This window comes from Manis pentadactyla, chromosome 1 (genome assembly GCF_030020395.1).
Source record: "Manis pentadactyla isolate mManPen7 chromosome 1, mManPen7.hap1, whole genome shotgun sequence".
NCBI lineage: Eukaryota > Metazoa > Chordata > Mammalia > Pholidota > Manidae > Manis > Manis pentadactyla.
Window position 1 is genome coordinate 81,583,016 of NC_080019.1, and position 25,846 is coordinate 81,608,861.

Below are 25,846 nucleotides of genomic sequence, written 5' to 3' on the forward strand. Positions count from 1 at the left end.
CTCTTTACCTCCCCCAGGCAATTTCTAGCTTCCCGTGGTGGCGTTTGCTAAACCTTGTTTAGACTTGTCCCAGTTTGATAGAGCATGGCGTTACTAGAAGTTCCAAGAAAGCGTGATTTGGGAGTGGAAGGGGTGGGTATCTCCAAAGCTGCGCTGAAATCCGCCTTACGGCTAAGCAGGGGCAGGCGGCTAGAAGACCTAGGGTCCTCAGTTCTTAGGTCTTCTCCAGCTCACATTGGTCGGAAAGGTTCCTTGGTCCCCAAGGGCCTCAGTATCTTGGGAGTCCTCTGTGGTGGCCATTCGGCATCTGCTGCGGAAGGCGAGGTAGGGACTGGAGCCACTGCTGTTCTCAGTCTCAGTATTCAGGGAGACAGTCTAATGGGGCTCCAAACTCCCCTTCTTCCTTTCACCGGATCTTCAGCCCTCTGATTGCATTCCATTTCTGCTTCAGAGACTCAACTTTGCCACTTTATGTGCAGGGACCCACTCCACACTGAAAACCAATCCCTAGTCCTTAAATCTTCTGCCTCTAACCTCCAACAGTGATATTTTAGCTTCTTTCAGACCCTACAATCCCATACATTACTCTGTCCTGGGGCATCATCCACCATTACTTCATACTGAGAATATCACACATCTAATTCCATTAATGCTGGGGCTACAGGTTGGCCAGGGACTCAGAAGCCTACTAGAGAGGACAGCTCTGTAATTTGGCCTCAGTTTCCCTACTTGGCATTGAAGCACCTTGGATTAGGACAGAGAGGTGTGTGTCAAGGTGGATGGTCTAGGCAATAACCTTTCAATAGCCCTTACTCTCCTCATTTGTAAAATGGAGACAGTTATCCTTAACAAGAAGGCCCAGTTGGCTAGACTTCCCTGGCCAGCAGTGCAACCTTTGTCTTCTACCTCACAAGAGAAATCAAAACCCAACAGCACAGAGGAGAGAGATGACCTCCTCTCCAGATACTTCTGGCTCACATCAGTATGTGACTGTGTTTGGCAGTTAGAGGAATCAAGGTCATGCTTAGGAGCTAGAAATAGAACCTGAAAGCTGCTGATACACACTGGTGGTGCTCATACTGGGAAGTTGTGAAGATGAGGCCACTCTGGATACTCTTGAGAGAAAGGGGAAGTTGGAGAACCAGTCAAGTTTCAGTTCCATAGCTATCAATGATTCCTGTGTGATCATGGTCAACTTCCTCTCTACACTCAATTTCCCTTTCTAAATAATGTGTGTATGTGATGGAAGGGCATAATGGTCAGGAAGACTGGTCACTGACACCTTTTCCCTGTGTTATGAGCATTCCTACACCAAGAAAATTAGATTATTTTAGGTTCTCCTCACACCACCAGAGGTCACTATTGACTATTTGTCTAAAGAGCAATTTAGTTTATAACTTGAGGACTGCCCTGTTTCATAGTTTTACGCACATTACAGGAAATGAGAAAAATGTCTCAGGTAAAGAAGGAAGGAAAAGGAGTCTGTTAAACAAGAGGGTCCCAAACTTTGTTGCATATTGAAATCTTTAAAAGATACTGATGGCTGGGGAGAATATATTCCAAAACAACTCATTTGATAAGAGGTTAACATCCCAAATATATAAAAAACTCATATGCCTCAATACCCCAAAACAAATAACCTGATCAAAGAATGGGAAGAGGACCTGAACAGATACTTTTCCAAAGAAGAAATATAAATGGGCAGCAGGCACATAAAAATATGCTCCACATCACTAATCAGGGAAATGTAAGTTAAAACCATAAGGTATCACCTCATGCTGGTTAGAATGGCCACTAACCAAAAGATAAGAAATAACAAGTGCTGGTAAGGGTGCAGAGAAATAGGAACCCTCCTACACTGTTGGTGGGACTGCAAATTGGGCAACTGCTGTGGAAAGCAGTATGGAGTTTCTCAAAAAACTAAAAATAGAAATACCATTTGACCCAATAATTCCAGTGTCAGGAATTTACCTGAAGAAAACAAAATCTCTGATTAGAGATATATGTAACCCAATGTTTATCGCTGCAGTGTTTGCAATAGCCAAGATATGGAAGGAACCTAAGTGTCCATAAGTAGATGACTGGATAAAGAAATGGTACATATACACAATGGATATTATTCAGCTATAAAAAGAAAAGAAATCCTGCCATTTGCAACAACATGGATGGATCTAGAGAGTATTATGCTCAGTGAAATAAGCCAGGTGGAGATAGACAAATACCATATGATTTCACTTATTTGTGGAACATAAAAACAAAGGAAAAACAGAAGGAACAAAACATCCTTAAACTCAGACTCTGAAAAGTGACTAGTGGTTACCAAGAGGGAGGGGAGTGTGTGGGGGGGGACTGTTGAACCACTGTGATGTACATTTAATAAAATAAAAAAATAAAGATACTGATGCCTGGCCCCAGCTATCTCCACACATTCTGCTTTTGTTCATAAAGGGTGCAATGTGGGCATCAGTGATTTTAAAGGCTCTCCAGTGATTCTAATGTACAGCAAAATTTGGGAACCACAGCTTTAGCCCTCATGTCAGACTTAAAAGGGGTGTGAATCTGATCTAAACTTTACATGTGTCAACTTCATAGTAGAAAAGCAGGAGTCCTCAGCAAAGCATACCTAGGAATGCATTTGATGCATTTCCAGTGGAGACAATAGTGGTTCCTCCATGACATCTAGTGTTCCATGAACGAGCTTCTTGGGAGTGAATTAAATTAAACACTAGCAGCTTTCACTTACTAAGTGCTTATACAGTGCTAGGCATGCCTTGACAGGTTTTAGCTCACTTAATCTTCATAATAATAGCCTAGAAATTATTTTCATTTCATACATGAGGAAACAGGCACAGAATGATTAAATAATTTGCCTAAGATCACACACAACACAGCTAGTAAACTGCAGAGCCAGGGCTCAAATCCAGACAATGTCTCCAAGAGCACAAACTTAATCACTGTGGTATTCTCCTTCTAATCCGCAGTGAAATTCCTCCTTTTCTCTCCACTTTGTCTATGTTCCCTCATTAGTATTCATATCCATTTTCATTCCTCCTTCGTTCTCTACTCTCATTTTCAAGGCCATTATTCACTCTTACATTTTTCAAGTTTCTAGTATCATGTAACACTGTGTACTCTGGGACAACACAGAGATGTAACATCTTCTCACTGTGCAGCAGGCCCTTCGTTAAAAATTTGACATCTATTATCTCAAAAGGCTCACATGAGGCTCACAATAGCAGTGCTGCAGATGAAGAAACAGGCTTGGTGAGGTAATGTAACTGGTTCAGCTGATGGGGTTTGGTCTCAGGCTCTTTGCCCTGTCTTCACTCAGGGCAATTCCATCTATCTTGCCAGGGGCCCAGTACATATGTATCAAAAAGGGAATGAAAAGAAAAAAGGAAAGGAAGGAAGGAAAGAAGAAAAAGGAAAGTGGGACGAAAGAAGAGGAGGAAGAGGTTTCTTCTGTTGAATATTATTATAGAACAGGTCCCAATTCTCTTAGTCTGAGCCTGAGTGAAGAAGTGGTCTTCCCAATATCATAACACCAGGATGGAATTCTGAAGCACACTATTACTTGGGATTTGCCTTTGGCTTGGGCTAGTACCTTTTCCTAGATCTCTATCTCGCGACCCCAGCTAAGGAGCAGGAGCAAGCTCTGTGTTCCCCATTCCTTCACTTACTCAGCACATAGTAGTCTTTTATGTAGTAGGATCAAAGAATCATCAGGTGCTTTTAGAGATGGATGACGCTGTAGAGATCATCTTGCTCACTCCCTCAGTCTGCAGATATGGACACTCAGGTCCAGAATGATTGAGTGTTGAAACCCAGACCATAGTTGTAAAGTTGGGATTGGAATGCAGGTCTTCATGACTATCAACTCAATGCTCTTGGCACTCTGCCAAACTCAATAAATATTTGTTGATTCATGCACTGATTTATTTAAATGTCATGATGACTAGTACTGTGGTTGGTACATTAAACATATGGAAGCTTAAAACTATTTCATGAGGTAATTACAATTGTAAAAAACTTTTGGCTTTAATAGGATTTCAGATTCATGCAGCCATGTAGTTTAGTGAGTGGTTCTTAAGTTGGGTCTGGAGCTCAGCAGCACTAACATCACCTGGGAATTGGGGAGACATGCAGTTTCTCAGACTCCCCCTATACTTACTGAATCAGAAACTCTGGGGGTGAGGCACAGCAAAAAGTATTTTAACAAGTTCTCTAGGAGATTGATGTACACTCAGGTTTGTGAATCACTGGTTTAATGTGAAGTTTATTTGTGTAGTTTAAAAAATATGTAGTTATAATATATAAAAAGACTCTTTTGAAAGATTTTGTTTACTGGGATTTTTAAAAAATCAGGAAGCCTACTTATTATCTTGAATAGGATGTGTGTGGCCCAGAAACGAGGAAATGTTACTTAAAGTATTTTGTCAGTAACCCTCTTTTTGCCATATCATTATTCTCTAGACACTTTCTTAAAAAATTTAGGGTTAGACTGTCATGACAAAAGCAGTACAAAGCCAGTATTGGCAAATATGTGTATTTAACAGACACATTCCTTTTTGTAAAAAATATAACTAGTTCATAGAATATTCTGTTAGTTCCCAGTTCACAGAAAAATAATGTTAGCTCATGAAATAGATATATTTATGTTAGGTATAGTTAATTTATGTATGTTTGCCTGTACAGGAAAAAAAGCAGTATGTGTTTAGAATGCGTGAATCTGAGAGGTCTGTGATTAGTTGGGTAAGAGTTTCATACAATTTCAACAATAGTTTAGCCCAAAATAGGATGCTACCAGCTCTCTCAAGATAGGAGTCATTCTACACACAGAAATTCCAGAAGGGCCAGTCTTGAATAAGAAACTGAGTAAACTAGGCAAACTCCAGTTTGGAAGTCACCAGAAATGTAAACTTCCTTTAGAGCAAAGGAGGCATCTATTTCATCAGCTCACCTTTATTAGGTCTAAAGGTAGGTATGAAAATGTGTGTGTGGTATTGGAGCTAGGGGAAAATTTACTTTCTCTAAGGAATTGAGAAGTGTAGCCCTGTGGACTATTCTAAGAATTTTGTGAGAATTGCAACCTTTTGGAGTTTACTGTATTTTGTTATTTACTGCTACTGCCTGCTTTGTTTTGTTTTCCTGGCAGTAATTAGGAGCAAATAGACTCAAAATCAACAGTGCATGAAGAATGGTTTTTGTAGTAGTGTTGTGGGGGGAGGAATTCTGAAGACAAGAGTGGGGAGTGATGGGAGCTGAAGGGCAGAAAAGGAGAACAACACTGAGGGTGGGCGAGGCTCTGGGGCGAAGAAACAGAAGGGCCCGTGAGAATGGCTTCTTGTGGCCACACACGACGTTGGAAGAACACACAAGAGGGCAGCGTTAGTGGCAACTTGGGCTACATACAGTTACTACCTGGCACTCTAAACTAGGTATCATTCATGCTTTCTTGAAAGCCCAGGCAGCACAAGTGGACACCAATATACTTTTGGTTGCTATAGTAATACACAAAGACTACTTTTACAGCACTTGGAATTGTAGACTTCTAGAATGGTTTGCCAGTCCTGCTTCTTGCCTTACTGAGATGGACTCTTAAAGTAGAAAACTGCAGAAAGACATGAGGTGCCCTTATCAGAAAGAAATCCTGAACTGAGTTATTTATTATCTAAAGAACATTTAAAAGATTCTCAAAGATGTTCTGGAAATTTCTGTTTTTAAAACACAGTATGTTTGGCATCTATATTTTTAAGTTAATATATAAAATAACTACTGAAATAAAATGGTCCATTAAAGCAGAAGAGTGTGAAAGACGCAAAAAGGTTTATCAGTGAGGAGTCTGGAATTGGAGATCCATTGAGTGTTTGCTATGGTTATCCCAGTCTATGCTGCACACTCATCCCTGTGGTCAGTGGATCTGGGAATGTGACCATAAAAAGGAGTAAAGGCATGAAGGGCAATAGCGGAGGCCAACTCTGCTTCAGCAGAGAATTCAAAGGATTGCATATTACATGGAAGGGGCTCAAGAGTGAAAACAATGCAACACTGCTCTGTATTCCCCCTAATCTCTGAATGATGTCTTAATGTCTGTCACCAGGCTTGTTATATAGTTATCAATCAGTGCTGGAAATGCAGGAACCAATCCAAAACTTTTCTGCCAGATAAAGGCCAGCTAACCAACTTCATTGCCCCTCCCCAGTCTATTAACAAAATGGTGGGTTACTAGCAAATGGAGGGATGCTCAGAGCAGAAGTGTAGGTTGATCAGTGAATCAAGTGTATAGTGCAATTCTGAGAGCAGCTCGCCATTTCTGTGGAAGTCATCAAACTGATCTAAATACTAAAAATACTTAAGATTCACTACAGTAAGAGATTATGATCTTTGTGTCATTTTATTAACCAAGGGCCAGCCTCTGAATGCCCTAGCTTTGTACCTTTGGGGGATTTAAGTGCCAGACTATCAGTGGAGGTAAGGAGTGGGCCCTGGTAGTCTTCTGAGATCTCCATAGTTGGAAGCCACATCTGTTTGAGGCCTCTAAAATTCCTACTGATAACAAGGGTTCTATTAAAATTTCTTCTAGAGTTTCAGTCGTGGTGATTACTCTTGCTTTCTGCAAGCCCATAAAGAAAAGTAAGTCCACATGGTCTGTCATCTCTACAGGCTGGCATTTCCCAGCCTTCAGATCTGTGGGAAATTAAGTTCTATTTTCTACAAGGTGGCCAGTCTGTGCCATTTCACTATAGCAACCCACATAGATTAAGACAGTGGCCATCTGCAAACCAAGGAGAGAGGCCTCAGGAAAAATCAATCCTGATAGCACCTCCATCTTGGATTTCTAGCCACCAGGACTGAAAAACAAGTTTCTGTTGTTTAAGCCACCCAGTCTGTGATATTTTGTAACAGCTGCACTAACAGACTAACACAGCCTCCTGAAAGGAAATGATGGTGTACCCACTGCTGCCCCTTTATTTTCAACAGGAATACAAGTGGGCAGCTCCTGCTTACATTTACAGACAAACATGGAAACGAGGCACATCCCCCACCTAAGAATCTTGGATGAGCCCGGTGCAGGTGTAAGGCAGAAGTAGCCATCTCTGGAAGAGACTGGGGTTCTAAGCTTGGAGCAAATCTCTTTTTTCTTCAAACTAGACTTTTATATGTAGGTGAAATTACAGTAGTAATTTTAGTCTTGAAATCGTTAATTTTGTACTGAAATTGTAATTTTCAGTCTTGAAGGAGAACATTAATCAAAACGGGACAATATGACAGATATTTGTGAAGAAAGGGTGTTCATGAGTGTTCCTTCTAAAAGAATGAGTTATGAGCTATTGTTAGGCTGGTAGTTTTTTACAAGAACCTTTTATGAGAGTTTTCAGCCTTAGCTGGCTTACCAGAGTAATCTTGTGCAATTCTTCTCCTCAGTGAGTTTGACGACTGGTTGTCTCTCAAAGAATACCTATTGGTTGGGTAAAGGAGAGACAGATATTATTTAGGGGTGCTTTATACATCTGGAGGGTACTGGAAATGGAGGCAGTTTAATCTCAATCCAACTGCACCTAATCTTGGAAGAAAGGGCTCACCACAGTGAATTAGAAACTGACCAAAGGAAATTTCTTTCTTTTCAGTTCCATCCCTGCATGCCAGAAGACAGCATCCCTCAGTCCATAGTTGGATACATTTTATTTTCTGGATGAATTGGAAGGAGTTGCACCAATACCCACTTCATCTACATTTGTTAAAAAAGCAACTGGGATTGCAACCTCAAGCTCTCCGTTAAGATGTCAGGACTACATATAGGATATACGTTACAAGACGGTTTTAGTAGCACTGGACTGAGAGCCAGTGGATTTCAACCCTAGTATTCCTATCCTCTGTGGTTCAAATTACTCTTTTGTCAAACCTGGAGTTCACTAGATGATATCCACAATTCTCAGCAAATATATATATATATATATATATATATTTTTTTTTTTTGCAAAGCATGTTCTAGCCATTACTCTTTCTGACTAAACTATCCTAGAATTTCCAGTATTTCTGATCAACTCCTTGGTGTTTAGCCAGGAGTTCAGCCATGTGCAACTCGATTTTTTCAGCCACAAGTTCACAGGCTATTGGGGAGACGTGAGTGATGCCCCTGAAGCAAGTAGTAATGGTACAAGACAGCAGATCAATTGTTTAGAGGTACTCAAGGGCCTGAATATCTCGCCTAGCTGAAAGCGACAGTGTGAAAATACGGGGTCCCCGCGCCCGCTGACCGGAGCTGCCAGCCCTGGGCAGCCGGGTCCAAGGCCTTGGCACGAAGGGCCCGCAAGGCCGCGGGCGCGGATGGGCGTGGCCGCGCTGGTGCTACTGCTCGCAGAGCACCTGCCCCGCCGGGTAGCAGCCTCTTTAAGAAACCCAGCCGCAGGCAGGCCCGCCTGACGCTCACGTGACCCGACTCAGCGCAGTCGCTTCCGGAAGTGGTCCAGCCTCCGCGGAGGGCGCGGGGTCTCCGGACGCCCCGCGGGGCGGGCAGGCCGAAGTGGGCACCGCCGGGGCCGCCTGGAGCTTGTCGCCGGGATGGTACAGCTCTACAACCTGCATCCGTTCGGGTCGCAGCAGGTGGTGCCGTGCAAGCTGGAGCCCGAGCGGTTCTGTGGCGGAGGAAGCGACGTGCTATTCGCGGCGGCAGGATGCAAGGTGGAGGCATTCGCCATAATGGGCCAGGAACTGTGTCAGCCGAGGTGCGCCTTCTCCACGCTGGGCAGGGTGCTGCGCCTGGCCTACAGCGAAGCCGGTGAGTAGGGGCGGGGTCAGAGGGCGACTGGACTCCGGATTGGGACCTCCTTCCTGGAGGACCGAGCAGCACCCGCGGCAGCTCTGGGTGGGGAAGGAACTTCGCGCAGCCCGGAACTCGCCAGAGCGTGTCGCGCAGTCCAGCGACTGATTTCTGAGGGTGCGCCGAGCTGTGCGGTTGTCGTGGTAACCACAGCTTGCCGCCGGCTTCTAGGGGCGGAGGACGCTGACAGCTAAGGCTCCTCCCGCGACCTCGCCAGGGATACCGGTGGTTGCGTGCTGGTTTACACTCCGCCCAGACAAGTAAAAAAAACAAACAAACCTCTTTTTGTATAGAAAACTTCAAATACTTACGACAGTAAGAAGAATAGTGGCCTGAACACCCAGGTACTCCCAGTTCCAACAATTATGCCAACTCACGGCTATTCCTTTTACATCCACACCTTTTTCCACTTATGTCGATTTTTGAAAGTTAATGTGTGCCGATTTTTAAATTTATGGAACTCAGGTCTTAGCCACCGCCCTCCCTACGGCAACAGCGTGGCAGCATCCACAACTCTTTTTGCCCCCAGAAATGTGAAGCAGTACCATGGGCGTGGGGCGGTACCGTGTGCGTGTATTTTAGAAAAATCTAACTTTTAAATGTTTAGATTACAGAAGGATTCACCAAAGGATTCTTTCAATTGCCTAACACACTTAGTTTGATTCCTGATTTTAAGAGGGATGTAAAGGTCTAAATTGTAGTATTTACGGTGGAAAAGCCAGTGGCTGAGTCACTTACTGAGGAGTGAGGAGGATTGGAGATCTCCATCAAATCCCTGCTCTGTCTGCAGCTGGGTGGTTGTGAGTTTATAAAAATTTTGGGGTCAGTTTCCATTAAAAAAAAAAAAGTTGAATTACTAAAGCAGTGATTCCAGATGTTGGGATTCTGTGGATCAGTAAAAAAAAACTACCACACGTAGTATTTGGCTGCTCATTTTGTCAAGTAAAGATATATATGTTAAAAAGTGAGAAACCATGCTTCTTACTGTCACCATTGTTTGTAAAAGAGAAACACTTAACTCCAAACATTAGATATCTTTGCAGTATGAGCAACTTACAGTGCTGTTATTTTTTCTTTTTGACAAGTGACCACATCAGCAGGGGCCTGCACTGGTCCACAGACCTGTTTGAAAACCACTTATTAGATGGTAAATTCTCTTTGAGGAAAGGATTCTGATTTTGGCATTTCTAATGAAATCCTTCTTTTAGTCATTTCACAATATTGGCAGTTTTCCCCATCCCATCCCCCTTTGGGAAGCTCTTTTGGGAAACTCACCAGAGTTTTGCGTAGTTTGTCTTGTGTAGTTTGTGTGAGAGACAGACAGACAGACATGTTTACATTATTAACCCCATTCTTTCACATGGACATTTATTCTCGAATTGGAAGTGGTAGGCATTATGTAAACCTTCAGTTTTCTTGCCTGTCAGTAAGTAGTGATTCTGGGGATCCTTGGATGCCACTACTTGTACTTAAAAATCACCTGGGGGAGCTTTAAAAAATGCAGAAGCCTAGACCCCAACCTCAGAGAAACAGTTTCAGCTTCGTGGGGTGTGGTCCAGCATTGTGGTGAGCCTAATTTTAGCCAAGATTTGGAACCACTGACCTCGAGCCATGCTCACTGCTTGTAGGCAGTAGTGTGGTAACCTCATGTATGAGGCCTTGAAAAACAAAGATGTTTTAATAAACCAGTTAGCTGTCTTAGAGAAAGTTCATGAGTCATGTGGTATGGCATTAGCATGGGTCATATAGCTCAAGGGTAACTTTCAGTCCTCTGCTTGAACTTTAACTGCTGGATATAGTTTCTGTTAATCTACACAGAGCTGACTTCTAGCTATGCTGCTATCCAGGTAACTTGTTTTCCACTTCTCAGCTTTTTCCTTCTGGTCTCTTTCCTCCCACTCACAGTAACTTGGACATGGGATTCCTACTGTAAGCACCCAGTGTAGCAAGTCCCTTCTGCCGAAAACATCGTTCCTCCTGCCGATTCATTGGCCATTTATATTTACTGTAAATGCTTTGCAGGTCTCTTACCCAAGCAAAAAACATTTTCATATTTTATATCTCTAATTAGCAGGATGCTATTTTCCTTTAAAAAAAATCTGTGGGTGTTACAGAGAAAGGAGGTAAAAATTTTGAAGGATGGGGGCCCTAACATCATCATCAGTAATGGAAACTTAATTAGTCTCTGTTGTAAAGGGAGGAAGAGAATGCATATGAAAAGTCGTTTTAAGTGGAGAAAGACTGGCAAGCAGGGTTGAGTGCTATGTGTGCAGCTCTAGTGCTGAACACTTGCTTATGGGGTGTCTGGAGGGGTTGTGGCAGAGAGGGCAAGATCACATGGCTCTAATTGCCTGTCCTTTAGCACAAACGTATTAAACAAGCCTTTGTCTGTCACCTCTACCCACAAACCCTAACTTCCCTCAATTTTTCTGAAGTCATATTTGTCACTGTATATCTGTCTTCTGAAGTCAGTTTTGTCATAGGAGTGCAGCCTTTTCCATAATCTGGTACTAGTGTTAACCAGGTTTCTGATCTTGCTATATAAAATGAAAAGCTTATTTTTAAAACTAATGATTCTCAGCTTAAGAGGAAGTATGGGAATGCTTTTTAAATTTACTTAATAAAGAGAGAAGCTGTTTTAAAATAAGTAAAATAAAGCCCTGGGCACATCGTGCTTTAAAAAGTTCATCAATCAGATGAAGGCAAATACCATATTGACTCTTATATATAGAGTCTTAAAAAACAACCACCACCGCCAAAAACCAAGCTCATGGATGTAGAGAACACGTTGGGGATTACTAGGTATAAGGTGGGGAAGAGGGGGAAAAATGGGTGAACTATTTTTTGGTGTTTGTTTTGTTTTTAGTTTAGATAAATTGAATTTTTAAAAATGTTCAGTTCCCTTATAAAGGTCTTTAACCTCCAGAGAATCCTCTAGTTTTTTATCTCCTTTCTAACATTTTGAGATACAGCATTATTGGGGAATGAGCATCAGCTTTAGAGCTTACCAGGTCCAGGTTTAAGTCCCAACTCAGTCTTTTGTTGGCTATGTTGCCTTAGGCAAGTTACTTAGCTTGTCTGAGCCTTAGATTCCTGATCTATAAAATTGAGAAGGTGGTAATATCTTGAAGGTCTGTTGTGAAGATTAACTGAGAGAACTCTGAAGCTCTAATCCTAATGGCTTGTCAGGTAGACACACTTAGCAAGTTCTAGTTTATCATTTATAAAATGAGTTGTTAATTCGAAAACATAGCAGACAGCATGGGCTGTCTACAGTTGGCAGATTATACATACACAGTTGATAAGTAGACTTAGTGAAATAGGCATGTCTTTATAGATGCATGAATAAAGTGCTTTTATTATAACTAAAGAAATATTCTTAGTTTTAAAATTCACTTACTAACTTAAATATGACACCAAAGCATAGGCAACCAAAGAAAAAAAAATTGGTTGTCATTAAAATTTAAAGTTTTTGTGTACCAAATAATACTATTATCAGACTGAAAAGGCACCCCACAGAATGGGAGAAAATATTTTTAAAGCATATATTTTATAAGGGATTGATATGCAGAATCTACCAATAACTTCTATAACTCAGCAATAAAAAAAAGACCTAATTCACAGTGGTCAAAGGACTTGAATAGACATTTCTCCAAATGGCCAACAAGCACATGAAAAAAAAGATGGTCATCACTGATCATCATCAGGGAAATGCAAATCAAAACCACAAGGAGATACCCCTTCACACCCATTAGGATAGCTACAATTAAAAAAAAGTAGAAAATAACAAGTGTTGGTGAGGATGTGGAGATAATTGGAACCTTTGTGCATTGCTGGTAGGATATAAAATAGAACTGCTGTGGAAAACAGTATGGTGGTTCCTCAGAATATTAAACAAAGAATTGACATATGATCCAGTAATTTCGCTTCTGGATATATACACAAAATAACTGAAAGCAGGAACTTGTGCAGGTGTTTATACACCAGTGTAGCATTTTTCATGAGAGCCGAGAGGTAGAAGTAACCCAGATGTCAAATCAACAGATGAAAAGATGAATGTGGCTTATGCATATCTGTGCCCCCATGTTCATTGCAGCATTATACATGATAGTTAAGACATGGAAATAGCCTAAGTGTCCATTGATAGATAAATAAACAAAGTATGGTGTATACATCAATAGAGTGTATGCCTTAAAATAAAAAGTGAAAATCTGGCACATGCTGCAATACAATGAACCTTGAAGACATAATGCTAAGTGAAATAAGCCAGTCACAAAAGGACAAATATTCTATGATTCAGTTTATATGAGGAACCTAAAACAGACAAATTCATAAATACAGAAAGTAAAATGATGGTTGCCAGAGTTTAAGTGGCATGGGGTGAGGAAAGGGGAGTTACTGTTTAATGGATAAAGAGTTTTGTGGAAGATGAAAAAGTTCTGGAGAGGAATGGTGGGGACAGTTGCACAGCAATGTGAATGTACTTAATGCCATTGACTTGTATCCTTAAAAATGGTGAAAATGCTAAAGTTTCTGTATATTTTACCACAATAAAAATTTTTTAAATATTCATTTACTGAGGGAGTTCTAGGAAGATAGAGGCCAAAAGGCATCATTTGACTCCAACTCCATCCAAACTGCTCCTCTGGAACAGAGTGAGCAAACTCATGGAGACCGCAGGGTATTCTTAGGCGTTCTGCCAAGATCACCAGGGAGAGAAGGTGCTGGCTCCATCTCTGTGGCATCAAAGGAACCACCATCAGAAGGCTTGCTGCTCTTGCTGGGTCATTTTCAGGAGGTGGAGGAACCTGACCAGCCCAGTGAGTGTCTGCACAAAGGGGCTGTGCCTGCCTGCTGCATGTGTGTGTGGGGTTGTCAGTATGCCAGCAACAGCATTTCAGTTTCAGTTCTTGGGGAAAGGGCTTGTCTACATAATAATGTTACTGTGTAGTAGGTTCTACACTTGGAAGAAACCTGACTTAGCATCCACCACAGAGTTGTAAAGACTAAAAATTTAAATAAAGGAACCAGTAAAATAGAATATGTAAGAGTAAGTTTATGTAATTAGAGGACTTAGGAGACTGTTTAAGCAAGTTAGGAAACTCAGAAGAAGCCAAGAGGGAAATGATACATATCTGACTACATAAAAATTATATGGTAAAAGATGTACAAGCAAGTCAAAAGTCAAACAGTAGACTACTGAAAACAATTTGTTACTCATGGCCAACAAAGGATTGGTATCACTTTTACCCAGAGAACTGCTATTCTTTGATAAGAAAAATAAACCAGACTAATCAAGTGGATAACTTGCAGAAGAAAAATTATACACAGCTGATAAACATAGGAGAAGATGTCAGCGTTGTAAGTAGTCTGGAAAATATAAATTATAATAACTACAGGAGGCCATGTTTCCCCCATAACGTGGAGTCAGTGCTAGTGCGAATGCAGAGAAACAGGCATTTTCACATAGTGCTGCTGGCAACGTGAATTTCTAACATGTCATTGTGATCCCAATCTGGCAATATCTATTATGGTTTAAAATGTACCTGCCCTTTGGCCCAACATTCTCACTTTTGGGAATTTATGCCAGTGAACCTATATAGGTATAGGCCTGTTTATTGCAGCAAGTGGTATAGTGGCAAAAAAACTGAAAACAATTGAATGTTTATTGATAGGGGAATTGTTAAATAAATTATGGCACATGTATATGCAGGATACTGTACAGATACTGAAAGAATATTATATATTCATGTATTGACCTGCAGGGAAAGATTTAAAGACAAAATACCATCCTGTGATCTATGTTTATATGAGGGAAAGGTATAGAAAGACATATACCAGGTAGTGTATGTTAACATTGGCTTCACTGATTGGGCTGCAGGGAATAGATCATTATGCTTTTCATTTTATATCTCTTCACCACTTTGACTTCTCACAAAAAAAGAAGTAATTACAAAATTACTTTGTAGTTTAAAAAAAATCTAATAAAATCAACAATTAAGGGAAAATTAACTTGGATTTAAATTTTACTTAATATATACAGCCTTATCCTATTTTTTAGAGTTGACATGATGATCTGACTTTTGTGGGAAGGGGAGGGGTTGTGGCATAAGATTCTCAGAGTTCCTTAATTTTACCTAATTTTAACCTCACACTAACACTGCTGAACTGTCTATGTCTGGAGAGCTTTGTTGGAGCTGTAGATCAGAGCTACAGTAAATACTTAGAGCAAATCTAAGGAGTAAAATGTAAAATTGCTATGTAAGCTACATAAATAATAAATGGTTTGTCTTAATATATTCAAATGGAGAGAGGTTGTTTTTCAGAACCTAAATGCCTCACATCAGTTAAAAATAGACCAATGATCCTGTTACTTAGGGTTTTGTTCTAGTCAATTTTTTTTTTAGTTTTAGTATTGTTTATTTTTAAAGTATCGTTAATATACAATCTTATGTTGGTTTCAATCAAGTCAGTCTTTAACTCAACTGTTCCCATTAGGATTCCTTAGTAGCTCTCTCCATGGTGTAAGGTAAATTGTTTCTGATTACAAATCCTAAGTATAATCTTATTTCTTCTCAGGAGACTATTTGGTAGCAATTGAAGAGAAAAACAAAGCTACATTTGTACGTGCTTATGGGAATTGGAGAAGTAAAAGGACTGAAAACTCTCGAGTGTGTATCCGAATGGTTGGACATACTGTGGAATCACCCTTCAGCGAAACCTTCAGAGACCAGATGTCTATTGTTGAAATGCCGCTTTCTGAGGCCCCCTTGTGCATTTCTTGTTGCCCTGTGAAAGGAGACCTTCTTGTTGGCTGCACAAATCAGTTAGTCTTATTTAGTTTGAAGTATCAGATCATTAATGAGGAATTCTCAGTATTGGACTTTGAACATTCTTTAGTTATACACATAGATAATATCACTCCTGTTGAAGTTTCTTTTTGTGCTGGATATGTTGCTGTCATGTCAGATTTAGAAGTCTTAGTCCTGAAACTGGAGTCAGACCCCAAAAATGGAGAGAGTATTAACTATCCACGTAAGACGAACAATCCAATGAAACAGACAAAAGGTAAATAATGAATTTAGCTTGCTTTTTTGCTCTAGGTGTAGAGAAAACCCTTACTTCTGGCAGTTTCTGAAGGCCTCTAGTTTATATATTGCCAAGCCATTTAGAGATGTAGTTGCTCCTAATTCATGGGATTTGGGCTTAAGATCTGGCTGCCCATCTTATTCTCTAGGATGTAAATGTATTTCAGCATGTATTTGTCAATAGAAAAAATGGAACAGGTGCTGCTAGATGAGTCTATGGTCCCAGTTCTTGTATTTACTAGCTAAATGACCTTGGGTCAGGAATACCATCTCTGAGTTTCAGTTGCCTCATGTGTAAAATGACAATAATAATAATAATACCCTGTTGGACTTTGTCAACTCTTGTAAGGAATAAGTGAGCAAGTGCTGAGACTTTTCAAAACCATAGGGTCTTGTAAGATGTGTGTGTGTCTAAATAAATAAAATTACTGTATGTCTATTTAATTGGTGGAGAAAATGGTGTGAAATCTAATTTTCATTCAAGTAGTACTTGAAGTTAAACTCTTAAATTTTGTTTTTTAAGGTATCAGTAATGAAACTTTGCCACCTGAGTCAGATGATTTTGTCTTCTGCCAAAAGCCCATAGAACTTCTTGGTGAAAAAAGTGAACAGTCTGGAGTATCTGTTAGACTGGAGTCAACAGGATTAGCTGAAGAAAAAATAAAATATTTCCATGTTCAGCACCTGCTCTATAAGTATTAGAAAGCTTTTCTTCACCAGTATTTAATACATATTTACCTGCATTACGTACATGGAAATTATATCTCTCCCTCCCTCTCCTTTTTTAAACTCACAGACGTTTTGCTCCTGATATTTCATCCTGTGTCTTGTCTGATGACATCAAGTTGCATTCACTTCAGCTGCTACCCATTTACCAAACAAGTAAGTATGACAGCACAGTGAGGTGCACGGGCTGGATGGGAGACTGCTGTGGGTAATAGGTCAGGTTCTGCTGCTGAGTCTCCCTGTGGCCTTGGACAAGTTCCTTAGCAGATACTGCAAGCCTTAGAAAGGGAAGTCATGTCTGCTGACTGAAGCCATGGAAAGGATGTGACAAACAAAAGTCTCTTCCCCTTTTGAAATGGTCACTAGGCCCAAAAAGGGAAATTAGAGCCCTGTTATAGCTGAGGTTTATCTGGGTTCCAGCTAGGTATTTGGCAAAGCTCTTATTTGTGGCCTTGTGAGCAAACTGGGAAAATGTGGACTGAATGGAAATACATTTAGAATGGTTTTCAACCTGGCTGCATGCTGGGCTTGCTTGGATGCTTTTAAAACTAGTGATGCCCAGGGTCTGCATGTTGGAGATTCAGACACAATTGGTTAACTATGAAGTCTGAGCATCAGTATTTTTTAAAAACTGTCCAAGAATGTAAGGGGCGGCCAAGATTGAGAATCACCATTGAATTCTATACTTAGTCCTAGCCTGCTTTCTTAGCATCTTTAGATGTTGCCTAGAGAAAGATATAAATATTGCTCTAATTAAACATGTATATAACCTTCATTTGTTTTTTCTTTCTTTTAGTAAATATTTATTTAGTACATACCATGTTGGATATTGTGCTGAATACTAGAAAACAAATTATGAGCAAAAGTATTTGTTCTTTTGGAACTTATTGTCTCTTTGAGGGAGGCAGACATTAATCAGATAATCACAAAAAGGAGTATACACTTGTACACTGAAATGAGTGCCCTGCGGGCAAAGAACTCTGCCTTGAGAGCCTATAAAAAGATACTAACCTCATCTGGGAGTCGGGGATGGCTTCCTAAGAAAGAGGATCTGCAGAGTGAATCAGCGCTGATTTGGAGATAGGGCTGGTACAGAGGAAGCAGCAAAAGTGTGTGGCAGTGGGGAATCTTGGTTTAAGGAACTGAGAGGAGCAAGTCTGGGGAGAGTAGACTGGGGGAAAGGTGTGTGACAAAGCTGGGAAACGGCTGGGCCCATACCCGTGCTAGAGGGTCAGCCATCCAGTGGCTTCTCATAGCTCTTGAGATAAAATTCTAAATTCTTTCCATGGAATAACCTTAATTCTCAGTCTATCTTGTGCCAGTCATCCTGTTTACTAGTCTCCATAATGCCTTTCTCTGTTCCTCGGACATGCGAGACGTGCTCTTTTCTAAGACCTGTTATTTACTCTTAACTGTGCTTAGAATATACTTCCTCAGATCTTGTGTGACTGGTAGGTATCTTTGAATCATTCAGCTCACAGTTCAGATGTCATCTCACAGAGAACCTCCCTGACCTCCATTTAAACTACTCCCTCTACACATATTGCAGAATTTATCTTCCACCTCTATTCCCATCACTAGAGTGAGTGCAGTTACCTTGTCTTGTGTACTACTGTATCCACAGAACTTAGAAGAGTGACAGTAGGAATTTGATGAATATTTACATAATAGACGAATGGATGGGTAGTGACTATTAGAGCTGGGCCCTAGTGGATGAGCAAAACTTTGAGGAGACAGAGATTTCGGTAGGACATTATATGAGGGGAACATGTACAAGGTCTAAAAGCGTCATGTGTGTGTGGAAATTGGTGAGTTCTGTGTGACGAGAGTATAGATGTGTGTAGGTAAAAAGGGTGAGAAAAAACTGGTCATGTTGCTTTGGACCACTTGTGGATGGTGCAGATAATGGACTGCTTTAAAAAAAACTGATTATGAAAAACTTCAAGCACATAGATGTAGAGAAAATAGCACAACAAACCCCATGTATTCATCCCACACCTTCAACCAGTGTTGCCTCATGACTACTCCCTGTCCCGTGCCAGATTATTTTGATGCAAATCCCAGAGTTTATATAATTTCCTCCATGAATATTTCAGTGTCTGTTTCTAAAAGAAAAGGATTCTTTCATTTGCACACACCTAAAATACCATTTTACATTTTTTAAAATTACTTGATATCATCAAATACTCAGTGTTCACATTTCCCTGTTGCCTAAAGAAACTTGTAAAAATTCATTTGTTTGAATCAAATTCCAAGAAAGATTCATACATTGCTGTTGATTACTGTTCCATTAAGACTCTTTTAATATGTAGACTTTACTCTCTCTCTTTACCTTGCAATGTATTTAGCAAGAAACTGGACTAATAGTGTAGAATTTTCCGTGATCTGGGTTTTGCTGATTGAGTCCCCAGGGTGTCATTCATCATGTTCCTGTATTGCCTGTATTTCCCTGTGATTTGGTAGTTGGATCTAAAGCTTCATTAGTCACCTGTTGCTATGGAGCACTTGAAATATAACTAACTTGAGGTATACTGTAAATGTAAAATTCACTCAATATTGATGACTTAGTACAAAAAAATATAAAACAGCTCAATAATTTTTTGTTGATGGTTGAAATGGTAATATTTTGTATGCTTGGAGTTAATATGTTACTAACATTTTGCCTGTTTTTTTTTTACTTTCTAATGTATATTACTATAAAACTTTAAATTATGTGGCTCACATATATCTTGACAGTGCTGATCTAGACTTAAGCTTGATCAGATTATTATTATTTACTTTTTTAATTTGTTTTTGGTAACACAAGCAGTATTGAATTTTGTTGGAAGGCACATAGTATCTGGTTGATTCTTTTTGTGATGTTAAGAGCCAATGATGATTATTACCTAGATTTGTTAATTTATTAGGGGTCACAAAATGGTGCTATTCTAATTATATTACTCCTTTTTCACTTCTTACTGACATTCTTCTGTGAAGTGCAGCTTCCACTAAACAACTCTTTGGTTATCCACTGATAGACTTTTTTTAATAGAAAAGTTGAGATACTGATTCCCCTTATTTACTGGTTTCATGTTTTGTTTTGTTCTTTCCCATACAGGCTCTCTTACTTCTGTTAGAAAAAATTCATGTCAGGAAAAAGAGTTGCTGAGTCTGTTTTGTTTTTTCTCATTACCTCATGTGGGCTATCTCTACGTGGTTGTCAAATCTGTTGAGTTAATATCAGTTTACCAATATCCTGAGAAGTCTCAACAGGCAGTGCTCACGCCACAATTTTTGCATGTCATCACAAGGTATGTTATAGTGTCACCTGCCAGCTTTTTGAGTCACTTGATTTTCTGTAAATTCTTGAGATGTTTCCTAAATCTTTAAGTGAGAGTTGTGTGAACCGGTATACAGCACTGTAAATTAATGACATCTACTGTCTTGATGGCCCATACCTGCCTTTTCAATGTCAAAGATTAAGATTCTGGTTTTGCCTTTGTTTTATTTTCTTAGCTATATGGGGATCTTTGTAAGGAAATGTAAGGTCTTCATGAGGGAAGATTTTCATAGGGAATTCTAATGAAAAGTCATTGAGACCAGTCAGGGCATCTTTAGATTTCTTTTTGGATTCCTAATTTTTTTTTTCATTGCTATTGTCTCTTTTTTGTATGAGTTATTTGATAATGATTTAGAACTGTGAAGGGACCAGAAAGACTATCTGATTCTACCCCGTGATTAGAATAGATGGAGAAATAGTCCAGCGACAGGAATTGGTCAAAGTCATTGGTTAATCAGTGGAGATGTCTTCTGAGTTGCCTTTCTCTAGTATGTTGGCATATAAACTGGGTTCCTGAGCAGAATTTTGATCTCATTTTCTTTCATCTCAGCAGTTAGTGATGCTTTTGGTTCTGTTTCCTATTTTTTGAGCTTAGATTATGTGCAAGGCACTGCATTAGGCCCTCTGTCCAGGCAGAATAAGGTACACCATCTGCTTTCTAAAGCAATGATGTAACAAAAGGCTAGAGACATATACATGTGACACAAACACTAGAAGATTTGTGAAAAATGTCTTATGACTTTGTGAAAATGGTGTAGAGAAATTACTTCTGGCTGAGTCATGTGGGAAATTTTGTTGTGTTTGTGAGACCTGAAAGCTAGTTAGAATTTGACAGATGGGAATTGGAAGAGAAAAGCTTATAGAGGGAAGACTATAACAAAAGCTGTATTCCGTTTTGCTGTAGCATCCAATAATTAATTGCATAGGACAACGATTTTTAAAATTTTTTTAACTGAGTGGTAGTATCAGAATCTCCAGCAGGTACTGGAGTGCATTTCAAACAGCACAGGACCCACCTGGAGGATTCTGATACCCACTCCTAGTGTGGGTGTTCCCCTCTTTTCCCCCTCTGTAGTGTAAGGAGAAATGCTTTTAATATGTTTCTTAAGGGTAACTAGTTTTCTCCATTTTCAAAGTGTTGCATAGTGATTTGTTTTGACTATGAAAAAGCTGAAATGTAGAGAAGTGGTACAAATAATGCTTGAGTGATAGATAGCTCAAGGCTTTGCAAATTAAACTAAGGAATTTTTTTTAAGGTTTTGATCAAAGAAAGTGATGTGATCAGAGCATACTTTAGGAAAATTAATGGTGGCCATTAGGATGGATGGATTGAACAGAGATAAATAAGGTATTAAAATGGCTCAGGTAAGGATAATGAGAAACTCTATTTGGGCAGGGCAAATACAGTAAGAGAAAGAAGAATGGATGGAAGAGGCTTTGGCAAGAGAATTCCTTGGTGTCTGATGAGATAATGGGAATGGAGGAAGTGTGAAAAACCCCAGGAGAATTTTGAACCTGCTTTTATGAAAGAATGGAGGCTGGTGTAATGTGGGGTAAAAGAGAAGTTTGATTTACACATTTGAGTTTGAGGTGCTAAGGGGCTCTCAAGAAGAAATGTTAAGTGGGCTTTTGCACACATAAGACTGAAGATTTGGGAAGAGAGAAAAACTTGATGCTTTATTACCGTCAAAAAAGAGCTGATTATCAAAGTAATGAGTATGGCTGCAAGAGTATGTACAGCGGAAAGTAATTGGAGAACTAAACTCTGGTGAAGATCATATTTAGGAAGCAAGAGGAAGAAGAGAAGGATCTTCAAGGATGCAAAGGAACCGAACCTAGAAAACTATTGCATCTCAGAAACCAAGATAAAATTAGAGAGAGAAAGAAGGAATAAAATATTAATTCCTGTGCCAAAATACTGATGCAAAAGACTGCTCTTTTTTTCTCCATCTGATTGCGCAGATGTGTAGGAAACTGAGAATTTAGTGGACTCTCTACATTTATTCCCCTCTTAACTGTAAGTCAGGAGCTAGTTTGGCATATAGAGTCCTGAAAGTATGGTATTATGGGATTTGAAGTGACTGAAAATGTCCAGGTTTTCCCTACCTCCAGGTAGGATATTATTAAAGCTTTCTTAATACTAGCATCAAGATATACTCTGACATCATTAACTTGACTATGGAAGCATTAGACATTAGAACAGCAGTTGTTACATGCAAATTCAGATTCTTAATAAGGAGCCCTATGCTATTTAAAAAAAAACTATGTCGATGAACTCATTTTTATTATTTTTTATTTTACCCAATAGATACATATTTTAGAAATATCTTGACCTGTAAGTGTCTTGAAAAGTTTCTTGAAGACTACTGTATTTCTATACCCTATAAAAAAGCAATAGGAAAAATTTTTAAAGAATTTAAGAACAATATAAAATCATACTTATATTTTTTAAAAGAATTTAAGAACAATATAAAATCATCCTTATAGACGTACATAAGTGGGAAAGCCCTCCCAGGATCCTACTCCTCAGAGTCAACCATATTAATAATTGGTGTTAATTCATTCAGTTTGAACAGTACATAAACTACTGTGATTTGTTCCTTACAGAAGTAGATCATATGATGTCCACTGTGCAGCAACTGCTGCTTCACTTAGCATACCCTGGATGTCTTTCCATAAGAACACATTCCAGTTCACTGTATTCTTCTCTTATACTGCTTTTTAGTATTCCAACAGAGCCATCACTGTTGGATTACTGTAGGTAGAGGTGAGTCAGAGGGCTCAGCATTTTTATCTCTAGAACCTTTGTGGTCATAGCTACTCTCCCCTGCCATTCTGGCCCCACTACAGGTGATTTTTTGCTCTTCACTATGTCAAAAGACCCTTCCATTCAATTTATCTCCTGAGAGTGCTAACTCTCTACTCCAGATTTCCAGGTGGTGCTGCACCATTCCAGGTATTGTCATGACTCCAGATTTCATGTCCTAGAACTGTGTGAGAATGGGTAGAGATGACGAAGGCTGAGGCTGAAGAGGAAGCCCCACAAACGGGGAGAGAGCTCTGACTGGTAACTCTAACCTGCACTGTGCAGTCTCTCAACTGTGAAAATGTCAGAATGCCTTCCTTGTTATAGAAGTATTTCTTCTATTTTAAAATCATTGTTAGGTTTTCTTTAGTCCTTTATTTTTTTATTTCAACAGAATTAATTTTTACTTCTCCCACTTTTTAATTGTTTTTAAAAGTCATTCTTGTGAACTCCTTATAAAGATGGGTTTTGTAGGAGTTTCCAAGTAACTGTTTTTAATGTCAGTGTTTGAGTGTTGACTTATCCACCAGTCACCAGGCCTCTCTTGTGGAGTTCCGAGGTCATTTTACTGTGCAGAAACAGCTTGGGGTTGTGAAAAGAGCTAGAGGAGCATGAGGAGTGAGACCCAGGATCTAATTTGGCTCCATTCTCCAGAGAGGCCTTGGATCAATCATGAACCTTCTGTGCCCTAATCTTTAAATCAGGCTGCTGGAGTAGGTAATTATGAAGACACCTTCAGGAATCTCTGATTTTCAGTTCTACCATTGGATTTGTGTTTGCATGATCTGCGTGTGTTGCCCATTGTAGTCCAGGCTCAATTTCATCCTGAGATGAGTAGGATAGAGATAATAGCCAGGAGACTCAGGTTCTAATCTTGGCTTTGATAGTCACCTCTCTGTACCTTAGGTGGATCTGGGGGCATCATTTTGATTGTAAAATGAAGGTATTGCCTCAGGCCCTTGGTCCTTAATTAGAGTGTACAACAGAGCCACTCATGGGGCTTTGTAGAAATATACATGTTTAGATTGAGCTCCTAGGATTATGATTCAGTAGGCGTGAGGTGGGGACCAGTTACATATTTTAAAAAACACTCCATAGGGATCCTGAGGTAAGCTCCTTGTTAAGAAGCAGTCTAATATGAAAAGAATTTGAAAAATAACTTTGAATTCCTCCCACCCTAACCCCACCATTACTCTGTCCCCCTGTGAAATTCTCCCAACTGTGGGCATATTGGTTATTGGCCACCACTTTGCTCAGGGGCCTCTTTCCTCTTTCTTAGTAACAGCCTGCAGTGTTTCACAGTGCGGTGCAGTGCAGCGGCCGCTCGGGAGGAGGACCCGTATGTGGACACCACCGTGAAGGTTAGAGCTGGCTTATGAGGACAGTGAAACCTTAAGATCAAAAATGAACATACAAGTGCTTGCAAGTTTGCCTTGGGTCTAAGCTTGGTGAACAGTAAAGTCTTGTGGTCTAGTTTATTGAATTAGAACTTTATCATGTAAAATAGTGTACATTTTGTGATTCCTGGTTTAGATGGTAATTTTTAAGATTACTTTGGAAACATTTTACTTAGAACTTAGGTACAGTGCATAGTTTTTTAAAGTTTGATAAAGGGTATGTATACTGAAACTTCAGAAAGTACTTCATAACTATAGTACACTACATTTTTATTCTTTTATAATGGAAATATTGATAGCAATTGTATTTGGCTATTTACAAAGCAGTACAGAAATCAGTATATTCAAGAACACAAAATTGAATGAAGTGCATTATACTGTTATCAGATATTCCTGTAATTCTTTTGTCATTCTATAAGCCTTCAACAACCCTTCTGTGTTTCTGTAGTTTTAATCTAAGAGTTAATATAGAAATGCTAGATCAAAAACTTCATTTTTAGTGAGAATATGCTTAGTCTCTGAAAAGCTCTTGATCACAGAATAAATGTGGATGGTGTCAGGGTAAAATTCTGTGTTTTCTGACCTTGAATTTCTGTTTCCAAAAATACATTGATCATTTGCATGATGATCATTATATGCTATTTCACTCCTCAAGTATAAGCTACTTGAATGGGTGTTCGTTAGAAAGTTACATATTGCAGGAACCCCCCAAATGTGGTGGCCAATATTCCACAAGTTAGTGTGAGTTTATCTGGCACTTAGATAGCTTTTTCCCGGAAAAAATGAGCACTCATTAATGGTGATATGTTAATAGGCAGCACTATTTAGTGCTTAATGTGTCTGAGGTATAGACTATTACTGTTGCCCAAATGGTGGTATGTGATAGTTTTACGTGATCTGAGTTCTCAGTGACTCTTTTTTGCTGTGGCCTGCTTGTAGCTTTTTTGCTGACCAGGCTTCCAGCTGACCTTCAGTCTCTTGGGAAACCAGAATCATAGCTTTCCCATGCCTTTCTGTGTTTAAGGTACAAGCATAGCCTTTTCGAGAGATTATTTTTAAAATAGAGGTTATTTCCCTAATAAAAATGTAAGGCTGATAGATGGTTTTTGTCTCCTCCTCTCCATATCTTGCCTTTTTTTTTAAAAAAACCTCAGAAAAACATAGGCTTATATAGGTAGTGATAGTGGGGTGAGGGGCTACATAATAGATTGAGGTGGGGTCAATCTACATTTAAAAAAAAATGTAATTCCAAGTCTTCTCAGAGTCTCATAAAACCAGAGGGAAGGAACAAGGGACAAGAAGGAAGGAGAAAAGAGAGCAGTTGGTCGGGGATGCTGCCCTTGAGGCCAGTCATCTGAAAAGTGGCATAGGGAAGGATGGTGATGATCATACCTCATGGCTCCCCCTTCCTTGCATCTCCACCATTCTGCAGTCGTAGGTGCCACCAGGATGAGTCATTTAGTCTGCTTGCTGATTCAGACTTCGGGAGCTGTGGTGTCTGACAAAGATGTCACAACCTCAGAGTTTGGTCCAGAGTGCACATGTCTTTATCTCCCTTTCCTCTGAGATTCTGGCTTCTTAGCACTGGCCAAGGCACCTTAAATATTATTAGGAATGAAAAAATAGATGGAGGGGTTTCCCCAAGCACTTTATACAAAGGGACAATGAAGATGAGCTCAGAATCAAAAC

The 25,846-nt window shown here is 39.7% G+C and overlaps 2 protein-coding genes across 9 annotated transcripts in view; one reads left to right on the forward strand and one right to left on the reverse strand.

Moving 5' to 3' along the window:
- Positions 1–8,234, reverse strand: part of HLTF (helicase like transcription factor) — an 87,772-nt gene extending 79,538 nt beyond the window's left edge. For all 7 annotated transcript variants that reach the window (XM_057498990.1, XM_036896365.2, XM_036896363.2 and 4 more), the window contains exon 1: positions 7,395–8,234. The gene's annotated coding sequence lies outside the window, so the exon portion shown is untranslated. The remainder of the gene's footprint in view (positions 1–7,394) is intronic.
- Positions 8,235–8,345: 111 nt separating this feature from the next.
- The window catches only part of HPS3 (HPS3 biogenesis of lysosomal organelles complex 2 subunit 1), a 36,719-nt gene continuing 19,218 nt past the window's right edge, over positions 8,346–25,846 (forward strand). The window contains exons 1-6 of one of the 2 annotated variants that reach the window (XR_005026948.2): positions 8,346–8,779; positions 15,401–15,889; positions 16,433–16,604; positions 16,706–16,791; positions 19,733–19,925; positions 24,040–24,121. Coding sequence is in view for 1 of the 2 variants with exons in the window: in XM_036896366.2 (XP_036752261.2) it covers positions 8,563–8,779; positions 15,401–15,889; positions 16,433–16,604; positions 16,706–16,791; positions 19,733–19,925; positions 24,040–24,121 (1,239 nt within the window). In the remaining variant the exon portion in view is untranslated. The remainder of the gene's footprint in view (positions 8,780–15,400; positions 15,890–16,432; positions 16,605–16,705; positions 16,792–19,732; positions 19,926–24,039; positions 24,122–25,846) is intronic. The other variant, XM_036896366.2, reaches the window with a different exon arrangement.